A 12,267-nucleotide genomic window follows, 5' to 3' on the forward strand; every position below is an offset into this window, starting at 1 on the left:
TCCTGAAAGATAGAAAAATCAGGTCAAGCAAGGGACAGACCAGAAGAAAAATAGATGCATGCAAGAGAGAAGCAAGCTGGCAAAAAAAATGTGGCAGGGAAGAAAGTGAGTGAATGTCAGCTAGTAGGCTGAACAGGACAGGATCGGGACATGCATAATGGTGTTACAAAATAGAGACCTGTAATGTACTGTGTGTAAATTACACAAGTAGTTACTTGCATTGTAAACCATTTTAAATTGAGCCATAAATTTGAAACAATTACCAATTCTGTATTAGTGTTAGGCTACAGTCTCCCATGACAGCTCGCCTGTCTATCTGACATCATCATGGATGAACCAGAATGTCCTCCAATTGTTGGGCAGACAAAAGCCATCATTTTCAGCCCCTACCAAAAACTCCATTCCCTTGCCACAGACTCGATCACCATTTTTTAAAATTCACTTTAATGACGTTGGTGTGGGACTGTCGTCACATATAGGCCAAACCAGGTAAGGAAGGCAGGTTTCCTTTCCTAAAGGCCTTTTGCAAATTTGGCTTCCTGCTCATCCTAGAATTGAACTTCAATTGCCATATCTTGTCTGTCAGCCAAATAGCTTATTTACACCTTCACAATATCACCAGTCTCTGCCTCTGCCTACCGCCACCAAAACCCTTATCCACTCTTTTATCACCTCCTAGACTCAATTGCTCCAACACAGACCTTGCTTGCTTCCCAACCACCAACTTCCATACACTCCCAACACAACCAAAATTCTGCTACCTGCATCCAGTCCCACACAAAGTATCACTTCCACATTACATCATCCTCATTGATCTACACTGACTCCCTATCCCCAGTGTATCACATTTATAATCCTCGTCTTCATCCGTAGATTTGTGTATATCCTTGTACCCTTCTTCTACAACCTCCTGAAGTATTGCACCTCCTCCTGTGTCCTTCAGGACTTGGGTTCTGGCTTTCTGTGCACCTATCTCCAATCCATCATGGCTAACAGAGCCTTCAGCTGTCCTGGTTCTATTCTCTGCAGTTCCTTCCCTGAACCCTACAACCTCAGCCTTTACCTGCAAAGCATCCCATCAAGCAGTATTTGGTCACCTCTCCTAACTGTCTCATTAAGGCTCAGCACCCATTTCTTTCTTCCTTTGTGAAGTCTCTTGAGAAATTTCACCACCCTTAAAGATGTTCTATAAATATAAGCTCATTCCTATCCTACTCCAACCCACACAGCCTAGCATCCAACTGCATCTTGAACTCCCCTAATGTCTTTTATTCCATCACCTTACTTGATAGATTATTCCAATTGCTCAAGACCCTAAACTTCCCCAAAATCTGTTTTAAATTTACCATTCACTGATTTGCATTTGTCCAATTACCTAGCTTCCCTTGAAGTAGTACTCTCAGTTCACCTTATCTGAGCATTCAGTTATTTACTCAGCTTGATGAAGCGTCCTTCCCCACCCTTTACGGCTACCTCTTTAGACTGTAGAACTGAAGTTCTGTAATATTTCCTTGGAGCTCATCCCCTTTATACTTGGAATCAATCATGCTCTCTGCACCCACTGGCATGAGTATGTCTCTTTTGAAATATGCCAATTAAAAAGGCACTCACATTTGTGGTCTGACCAGTACATTGTAAATCCTCAGCGTAATCTGTACTCCACTGGTATGTATTCCAGTATTCAATTTATTTTTTTAATTGCTTCTCCATATTGCCATGAAAGGGACCTTTGAAAGGTCCCGGTGCCAGTTTTATTCCCTTCATTGTACACGATTGATCATTCTTTCTCCCGTTGTAAAATTTGTCACGACTGAGTCATTTTTCATTTGTGTGTCCATTTGCATAGCTAATCTTAATACTTATGCAAAATGTTAATACTAACCTCAATTCCAACTGCATGTCTTGTGTAGAGCCTGTGACCCCTAAGCATAAAGTTACACTTTTCTAATTGCCTCAAATAACTGTGGTTGACTGAAATTTGTACAGGTAGAGAAGATAATTGGTGGCCCTATTGTTTTTTCACCCAATATACTATATATCCCTACAAATAACATTTATGGCATAAATGCATATAAAATTCAAAAATTTTGAAAACTTTAACCATACAGTGAACTTTAACCATAGATCTTACCATACAGTCAGAAACCTTTGCCTCCATGCTTCCCTCTCTCAACATTGTCTTCTGATCCTTTCCCAGAGCTTCTATTTACCTGCCTTTTTACCATGTTAATTCTGTGCCCCTCAGTCTTGCTCTTATGATCTCTCCATGTGCATTTTCTTACCTTCCTTTTGGGTGTCTCTGAACAGGCAGACTTCTCCTCACTACATCAAAGGTCTGTGGTATCCCATTGACTCTACTTGAAATTCATCTACTTTACTTCAAATGACTTAAGTTGCTTTACTTGTCACACTGATAGTGCAACACATTTTAGCACTATTAATGTTGTGATCGCCAAAACTGTTCTTTCTGAACACGTATATTGCTAAACAATCACCACTGACTCCTGGTTAATATTGTCTTGAGTAAATTTGTCATTATTTCAGACCAAATAATAGAAACTTGATTTCTGTGACTCTTTCTAATTTATTTACCTCTGATCCTTTACTTGCTGGGTTTTTTTCTCCAGACGTCACTGCTATCATATTTGTGGTGGCTAGCAGTAGCTACAATATGGTTATACGAGAGGACAATCAGACCAATCGCCTCCAAGAAGCTCTCAATCTGTTCAAAAGCATCTGGAACAACAGGTAAATTTATAACTGCTGTAATATTTATATTTACACTGCAACATCGGAACAAGAGCCCGTTATTTCAGTTGGATCATTGCTGATCTGTACCTCAACTCCATTTACCTGCCTTTGTTCCATATCCCTTGGTACCCTTACCTAACAAAAAATCTTATCGATCTCAGTGTTAAAATTTCCAATTGACCCAGCATCACAGCCTTTTGGGGGCGGGGGGGAGAGAAAGAAAGAGTTCCAGATTTTTGCTACCGTGTGTTTAAAAAGTGTGTCCTGATTTCATTCATAAATGGAATAGCTGTAATTTTTAGATTATGCACTGAAAGCAATCTCTAAGTTAAAATTAAGTCAAGAAAATTGCCTACCATTTTGTTGAACTAATGTCATTTACCATGTCTGTCAGAGTGCCAGGTGAGAGCGCTGAATCGGAGAGCTATGATTTACAGATAGAGATCTCCTGTTTTTCTTTGCAGTATGTTGCTGCTCCTTATTTAGTCTCTTGGAGGCCAGTTGGTATAGAGACCTTAATCTGCCACTGTTATCAAATGGCAGCTCAAAATCCAGGCCTGAGATGTCGTCCGAGGTGCCGAGTTCACATCCCTTACATTGGCGGGTGCTGGCAATGGCAGGACTACTGTACAGGTCCACCTGTGGCAAAAATGCCATATTTTTTGTACCTGATTTATGGACAATTCTCTATTGTGTTTCTAGTTTTAAAACGGGTTCTTTTGATAAAGTTCTGTGGAATTGATTTCTATTCTTTTGGCTGTGCATGAAAAATATCAAAGCCAGTCAAGTTAATAGTGTTGATCCCAACTGACATGGGTATCTGTGAAAATGGCGAGCGCACACGAGTGCTAGAAACAATGTACATCGCAGATTATTAAGTGATTGCATAATTTATTCAGGATAGCATTAGCATTGATGGAAATTGTCAGTAGTCGTCGGAATCTTCAAGTGGCGTGGGAGAGGAGGCAAGTATATTGGAAGTGAAGCAAGAGGGGGTAAAGAAATGTTTTCACAAAATTGGTAGTAACTGAAGCAATCCTGAGCTGAGTGAATTATGAGAAAAGTGAGCGAATGGCTGCAGTTTCACAAGAAAAAAACAAACTCTTCGATCAGCCAAAATCAGCATGCATGTTGGAAATTGGAGTGTTCTTTTATGTGGAATATATTGGTCACCGAATGGAGCTTCTTTTTTAAACTAGGTGGCTGCGGACCATTTCTGTAATTCTCTTCCTCAATAAGCAGGATTTGCTGGCAGAGAAAGTGCTGGCAGGAAAATCTAAAATCGAGGACTACTTTCCTGAGTTTGCTCGTTACACTACACCTGATGATGGTGAGCACTTTTCTTCTAAAGCGAGAGATGCTTCGTGTGTTGGTTACAGTTCCTTGTCCAGAAGTGGTGCACAGACTTGTGATTTTCCACACATTTGAGATTCATTTTCAGCAGCACTAAGTAGAAGCCAGGAGCTTCCCCACGGAAAGAATGGCTACAAAGGTGTAGTTACCAACCTTCTAATTAAGGGTTGGTGCTGTGTGTTGTTGGCTAGGTGGGGAAAAGAACAAAAACTACTCCCGCATCTCTATCTCCCCTCCCATCCCCCCAAAGAAACAAACATGAGACAAGGTATGGATAAATAAAACTAACTTTGTCTTTTTCTCCCTCCTTTCCTCTCCTATTTCTCTTCTCCATTCCCCTTTTCTGTCCTGCTCTGAATGTGCTGACATAAGCTATTGAACCATGCAGCATAAAACAATTTTGATGGACTCCAGTTTCAGTAAAATGTGCTGAATATTCATTTTACTTTTTCTAACCATCAGAAATCGTCAAACATAAAAGATTTCTTTCTTAATTCAAAAAGAATAACGTTGCTTTCAGCCAGGGCTGCCATTTTGAGTGTGGGTTAGGGATTTTTTCTTCTGTTAAAAATATATATATATATGGGCAAGGGATGCAATATACCTTTGTTTAAAATAAGTAAGTATTGAGAGTAGGCAGCAGAGGGGATAAGAATACGAGCTTACACCTCGGCAGGCAGTTCACAGCCTTGAGTCACACCTTGTTCTAAAACTCACTGTTCTGGATGAACAATTCCTAAGCAACATCGGGTGACTTGCATTGAACCTATTAACTCTAAGACTACTGTGACCTGATTCTTGTGTGTCATATGCTACTACACCAGTAGGTGACAATATTGCAAGACGTGTACTTAATTCTCACTGGAATATAAATAGTTCTATTTCTTATCAGTATAAACTTGCACGACATAAATATTCACTTTTTCCAGTGCATTAGTATTCCAGTTCAAACAAATAGGGTAATTTTGACTTTGGGAGATTGTGTAAAAGGGGTGATAGCGAATCAGCTGCCTGTTGTACATCTCTCCAGATTCGTGGAAATGGAAATCGAGAGAGATGTATAACGTGCAGCTGACTCAATACTGACTTCTGTATTAATCTTTTTCACTCATTTCTTATTAAATGTTCTAAACCTTCTGCCGAATCACACCTAATGTAAGCCTGCAGTATCTACACATCCTCCTTTACTGTAGCCCTCTTTGCTAACTATCCCATGATGTTCTTTATATTATAATTTAACTGCTTGGAATAGTTACAGTATCCTACACTCTTAGCTACATTAGTGACCCATGAGCAGCCCCACGGTATGCTTGTAACTGAATGGAATGACTTGACCCATTGGTTAGTTCTAAACATGTGGCTCCATGAATCACTTCCCCATCCAAGGACAATAGCAGAAATCAATCCAAATATATCAAGGCCTTGCTGAACAAAGCTATATCTTTGCCTTGTCCTGAGGTGTGTACATCAGCCATCCTGGGGTTCTGTATTCTATGCATCCTGAGCTGTGACGTGGAAAGAATCTGATAAATAATCCGTTAAAGACCAAAATATTTCATTTTTGTCACAGTACTATTCAGTCTCCCATGGTGTTGCACAGACCAAGTGAAGCTGGGTTAGGAGGCTGGCGGGTAGTTGGACCAGAGCACCCAGGACATAGTTCAGTCCCCGCTTAGAAATCATGTATTTGTCCTTATATTTTTATATAATACTTTAATTTATGATATTGCTTGTAATTAAATTGCAAAACTTATCACAGTTTGGAAGCAGAGAAGTTGAGTTGTTTGGAGCATAGGAATTTCCCTGTGGTTCAAGCTGAGAAGCTGGGCAATGTAATACTGAGGTGCTTTATTTCTACCAGTGGCTGGAGGGGGTAATTACAACATGATTGGCAGTCTCCACTATAAATGTGGACAAAGGAATTTATAGTGGTGAGGGGGGAAGAGAGTTAACACAAAAGTGTGACAGAAATGTGACAATTCATAGACAGAAAGTGCACGCAGACATAAGATTTTTAATATAAATGATCTTCCTCAGTCTTCAAACATAATTCAACCTCTGCATTGTACGGTCCCAGTCAGAATTTACCAATCCTCCTTCTGACTTGGTGATACTTGGAGCTACTTTGGAAATCGTGTATCCTCTTGCAGTTTCATGACTGTTTGCTCTGGTCGAGAAATGAGGTGCTATCGCAACAATGCCTGTATACAACAGGATGTGAAGGAATATGCCCTGATCATAAAGTGATCACGATACAGGTTTGTAAAAGTAACTGCCCATTGGTGATTACAACAAATGCCTGCAAGGTCGAACATCTTTCAAAGAATGAGATTGTCTACCAGATTATGATTTTTGTTCCCCAGCAAGGTACTTGTTGATGGTGCATTTCTGGGTGAGAAAAGCTCACCATTTTCATGCACAAGTATTGAGTGTAGTTTTAATTTTAGCCACTTTTACATCAACTCACGGTTGACAGAAAGTATGCAGTTCTCCAGCCACTGACAATACTGCAGTTTAAAGCAAATGACCTGCGTTGTCCTGATGATGCCAGAGATTCACATTTTTGTGGGTAACTTGTGGCCTACCCATCAATCAAAGATCTCTAGCCTTCAACAACAACTTGCATTTATATGGGCCTTGATTTGGAGCAGTGGTGGAAGAACAGGGGAGAGTGGTACACAAAGATTGTGGGTCACTTGAGCATCGCCCTTCCAGAACCCCTCCTTAAATGTAAAAATGACTAGCAGTCTGCTCTGCTGCATTGAAAACCAGGTTCTTGAATGCTAAACGGCTGTTAATTATGCACCTTAATTGCCGATGTGTACATAAATGTTGCAAAGTGTTGATACAACTACAGTAGCCTGCCTTCGTGCCATTTGGGATAATTAAAGTTGTTGGAAGTGCTAAAATCTGTTGTCTGTGTAGGTAGGGTAGACTAGCTCACACTGGGAATACAGGAAACTTTGTGATATCCGGCACCGACGGGACCGAGCTGTTGCCGTCCCATCAAAACTGCCGGACAAACCAGCGCTAATGTTGAAGGAGCTTTTGAGCTCCGTATCTGGCAACAAACCCTGTTGGCTGTACCTTGCAAGCGTCTCTGTAGCTTAGCAACAGCTTCAGCGAGACCTTGCAGAGCCTGACTGGTGGGGAAAAAAAAGCAACGAAAAGAAAAAAAAACGAACGAAACGGCTCCTGATTTTTGCAGGTGGATCGAGCATTCCGGACAGTTAACCTCCGGATAAACCAAAGTTTCCTGTACCTCCAAATTTCAACAATACTGTATGCTTTGCAGTGGTGTGTAACTTATAATAAAGAAAGAAAACTTTAATATAATGCAACTAAGTTTAGTTGGTACTGAAGTCTAACCCCTCTTTGTTTTGGCATAATTTACTAACTTATTTATAACAGCATCACCAGAGCCTGATGAAGATCCAAGGGTCACAAGGGCCAAGTACTTCATAAGAGATGAGTTCCTGGTAAGTATGCCTGCATCTATATTTTTAAAATCTCTGGAATTATATGCAGTATAATTTCTTGTATTTTTTTTATGGTTATGATCAAATTTTAAATTTGAATCCCCATGATTAAGCCCTTCATGGACTCTGTTCTAACTATCTCTCTAACCTTCTCCGGCCCTACAACTACCCCATCTCTCCCCTACTTTCCATTCTTCTGATGCTAGCCTCTTGTACATCACCACGCCCCACCATTGGCGGCCGTGCCTTCAGCTGCCTTGGCCCATGCTCTGGAAATAGCTCCCTAAACCTCTCCTCCTTTAAGACCCTATTTAAAATACACTTCTTTGATCAAGATTTTGATCACCCCTCCGAGTAGCTCCTTTGGCTTTGCATCCATTTTTTTGTTGCTGTCTCTGTGAAGTGCTTTGGAACATTTTTTCTGTTATAGGTGGTTAGTAAATGCAAGTTGTTACCCATATAAAAACACAATAGAATGGTAACTATCACTGCCTGAATGGTTTGAAATGAATGTGAGGGTACCCCGCTGAGGATGGGCCTGTTATTTGTACGAACACACTGGAGAACAGCGAGGCTGATCCCCAGTGTTTGACGAACGGGCAATGAGAAACAGCTTGATAAACTAGGAGTTTTCGTCCACAGGTATGCTTCAGGTGGGATCTTGTACAGGTATGCAAGATGGCTAATCAGATACAAAAAGTAAACCCGAAACAACACTTTAGAAGTCTTAAAGGCCAAGGTCAGAGCAACAGAACATTCAGGAGGGAATTTCTAGCTGGAGGAGATTGCAAGGCCATAGAGGGACTTATAGTTGAGGACAAGTGTTTTGAATTAAATGCTTCAAGAGGCAGAGAGCCAGTGTACATCAGTGAGAACAGGGGTGATGGGTGAACAACGCGTAGTGTGGGACAGGACTCTTGCAGTTTTGGGCAAGGTGGAGTCTGTGGAGGATGGGAGACGAAGAAGGTGAGTCTTATACTCTGGAGGTCACAAAGGTACAGATAAAGAATTCATTGGAGGGATTGATGGAGAAGCAGGCAATGATTTAGAGGTGGAAGTAAATGCTCTTGGTGATTGCCCGCACTAGTTATGTTTAAAACATTAAAGGAACTATCCTGTTAATATAGCAGTTTTCCTTCATTTGTTTAAATTCCACAAAGAAATGAACAGGTCATTATTAAATTGGGAGATAAAACTCTAGCACCCCATCTGTTTAAGTGTTTGGCACCATACAGCAACCATGTTGATCGAGGGATGCTTCCCCAACCCTTCCCACATGGATCTCAAATAAAACCATAGGTCCAGATAAGATTTATTTTTGAGTGTTACTCCACATACAGGTCCTGGATTGTTTGTTCACCAGCAGCTGACCCAGATTAGTATGATGGTGGCTCAACATCCTGAACCATCTGGAATCGCTTCCAATTTATGGACAAGATAATGCAGACCATAGAACTGCTCCAATAGTGGCAGAAACTATAGAAAATTCCCATTTTATGGAAAGCCACCTTTGGAGCAAGTGGAGGCAATGCTGAAGCATTTCAAGAAACTTGTGGAGGGCCTCGAATAAATCCCTAGAAGGTTCCTTAAATGGCTCCTCCTGCTACACATGTAGTCAGGTGCCTGCTTTTTAAGAGTACCTTCCAGAGGATGCTCCACACCAAGGTTCAGTAAAACTAGACAAGAACAACCAGAAAAGTTCAAGTTGGATGTTTCTTATCGCTGAAAGTGTTTAAAATGTGATACTTAATTTTCATTGTCTATTTTCCTATGTATTTACTCACAAAGGAATTAATAAGCGTGGGATTATTTGAGACAGCAGTTTTCAAGCTGTTGTGTGTGGAGAGCTTCCTGCAAATATTGGCGTACTTCTGGATACCCCACTTCCAACCTGCTAAAAGACAATTTCAGCTGCCAAAAGAAACTGTACTAATACAGAAAACACAATGAACAGAAACAAATAAGAGACAAAAAAAATACAATTCTCCACATGTTGCTTGTAACTTGTTTTATGTCTGACCTGGGACAAAGGGGATTTCAGTCAAATGACCTTGCACACGCCCCCAAGATCCACTGATGGAGCCCAGTTTAAAAAGGAATGGTTTAAGGGGAGCTGTGGGATTGTACTGGTGCATATCAGAGCAATACACATTTATAAGGCTGCTGTATGATGAAGTATTTACCTACAGCATGACGATGCTTACATTAAAAATTAAAAGAATGGATAGTTTATACCAGCGGAGTGGTGTTTGTAGCAAATTGTTTTGCCAAGCGAGACTGTGTTGAAATGGCTAGGTGCAACTTATTTGAACTGTCTTAATCTTGTTTGTAAAGAAGGTTAGCCATTTTCATCCTTTGCCTTACAGAGAATCAGCACAGCAAGCGGCGATGGAAGGCACTACTGCTACCCTCATTTCACGTGTGCAGTGGATACCGAGAATATCCGCAGGGTGTTCAATGACTGTCGGGACATTATTCAACGTATGCACCTTCGTCAGTATGAGTTATTGTGATGGCGAGCACTTGTCTCTGTGTCTTAGACTCTTTATTCCTCATTTAACTTGCCCACACAGGGTGGAAGAGAACTGGTGCAGTCTCTCTCCGAATGCACCCCTCCACTTTTCTCCCTGCTGGACAACAGCAGCACTTCTTGCTTGCCTCTGTCCCCCGGACAGTGTGAGATGGCATCACCTAAACGGCCATTTCCGTGTGGGTTTTCCTACTACTTTAACGAAACCGAAAACAAAACCAAACGCCCTGAACAAGGAGTACTTGAAGGATTTAAAAAAACAAAAAAAAACACACACAATTGGGAAAAACCTGTTCCAAGGTAATCAGCGCTGTTGTGTGCTCACATAAACCCACAATATCGATCCTGTATCCATTCACAGCAACAGAAAACGCGAAGGTGCCAAGTCCACGCTGAAGACTAGACCTCCTCTGTGATGTTATCCAGGCCTGACCAGGTGTGGAACGGAGATGCTGAATCCCTGCAGAGCTGAACAGTGCAAAAAATAAGAGAAATCTGATAAAAACCCCACTGCTTTTTAGAGGGGAGTTTAAAAAAAAAAAAAAATAAAGTCTTTGGCAGTCCTTGGACCTAGAACGTGATGAACTGCTTTTGGCCTGTGATTGTAGAAAGAATTAACCACACACACTGTTTTAGTTCGCCACAGATGAACCTTTCAGCTTTGTTCATTAACTGGACTTTCATCTAATAATTTCCCTTTCCTGTTTCTTCTCCTGGCTTCCCCCTTCCCTTCCCCATCCACTCCCCTTCTCCTCCCTCCATTTTTGTTTATTTTACTGCTGGATTATTATTCTTGTACAGACTGTAAAATGTATTATTTTGTACAACTTTATTGAAAATAACTTGTAGAAGATCTTTGTGCCTTGATTATGGCTGTACCTGTAAAATGAGCTAAGATGTAAGTATGTTTGATTGCGCTGTACAGCTTTGTCAGCCCTATCTGCAGCACCAGCTCAAGGTAGGGAATTTATCTGTAGTTTAGTTTTTTTTCTGGTTTATAAAGAAGGAAAAATGCTGTTTAGTATATAAAAAAGTACAAAATTGTGCAAATTAACCACTTCAAAAGTGAGGTCTTTAACAAGTGACCAGACATTGCAGCATCATTTGCTTTTTTTTAATTTTTGCTTTAACTCATTTCAGTCTATCCAAATGCAAACATGGCTTGTTTCTACATAAACCAAATTTTGCTACAAATTATAAATGTTAGTCTTTGGTCATTCATAGTCCTTTAAAAAAAAAAGAAAAAAAATTTAAAAAAAAATGTAGGCATTGTGTGAATATGGTGAACATCAGCAGATCTGGCTCCTCTGGTCTAACCAACAGCAGCTGTACTATGTTGGTATAGTTAATACAAAGCAAGGTGTAACCCCTTGTATTTGGCCTCAGAATTCCAGTTGCAAATGACATTTTTATTTCTCTTTTAATAAAGAGATACCTTAGAACATTTTGTTTATATATTAACTATACAGTAGCATCAAGTGAAGACGTGTGGATTTTTTTTCTTAAACTTGAATAATTTATGCAAATTATATGCTCAGAACAAGTTGTGGTACAGTACAAAAAAAAGCAAAAATCACTGTAGCAATAAGAAAGCATGTAATTTTAGTAACTACTATACTGCTTTATATTTTATACCTAGGTGTTTTATGTCTGTGAGTATGTTACTTTTTCATGTGTCTAAGATTACCTGTACAATTTGTACAAAGTCTAAAATTACAGTTGTAATAACAGATCTAGTACAGTGTTAGCCTATATTACTCACCTCCCCCTCCCAACCTGTCTTCTCTCCTCCCCACCGCCCCCAGTTTATTTCGGCACGCGATTAGTACTACACAGTACTACATCTGTTACCTGTCACAGAAGCTCTCGTAAAAAGCATTGTTGTGATTCTGTTTCGGTGAAGATATGTCTGATGAAAGAATTTTAAGGATCCACTGAAAAAAAAGAGTAGGTGATTTAACGTTTGGGTAAAGTACATAGCTGCACAATCTAGAAGTTGGTTTTAAATTCACAACTTTTTTGATAACCAAATATGTTTAGTGTCTTTGGTTCCGAATCAAATCACAACCTCAGGGCATCCCAAAGTGCTCTTCAGCCAATGAAGTGTAGCCACTGTTGTAATGTAGGAAACACAGCTAATTTGCGCACAGCAAG

At 40.2% G+C, this 12,267-nt stretch overlaps 1 protein-coding gene across 2 annotated transcripts in view; it reads left to right on the forward strand.

Moving 5' to 3' along the window:
* The window catches only part of gnas (GNAS complex locus), a 447,325-nt gene extending 435,479 nt beyond the window's left edge, over window positions 1-11,846 (forward strand). For both annotated transcript variants that reach the window (XM_086005197.1, XM_086005198.1), the window contains exons 9-12: window positions 2,628-2,748; window positions 3,951-4,081; window positions 7,516-7,583; window positions 9,950-11,846. In XM_086005197.1, the coding sequence (XP_085861323.1) occupies window positions 2,628-2,748; window positions 3,951-4,081; window positions 7,516-7,583; window positions 9,950-10,096 (467 nt within the window). In that variant the 3' untranslated portion in view covers window positions 10,097-11,846. The remainder of the gene's footprint in view (window positions 1-2,627; window positions 2,749-3,950; window positions 4,082-7,515; window positions 7,584-9,949) is intronic.
* The last annotated feature ends 421 nt before the right edge of the window (window positions 11,847-12,267 follow it).

Source organism: Somniosus microcephalus, chromosome 13, assembly GCF_052327205.1.
Source record: "Somniosus microcephalus isolate GS21.2 chromosome 13, FLI_Smic_1.0, whole genome shotgun sequence".
Classification (NCBI taxonomy): domain Eukaryota; kingdom Metazoa; phylum Chordata; class Chondrichthyes; order Squaliformes; family Somniosidae; genus Somniosus; species Somniosus microcephalus.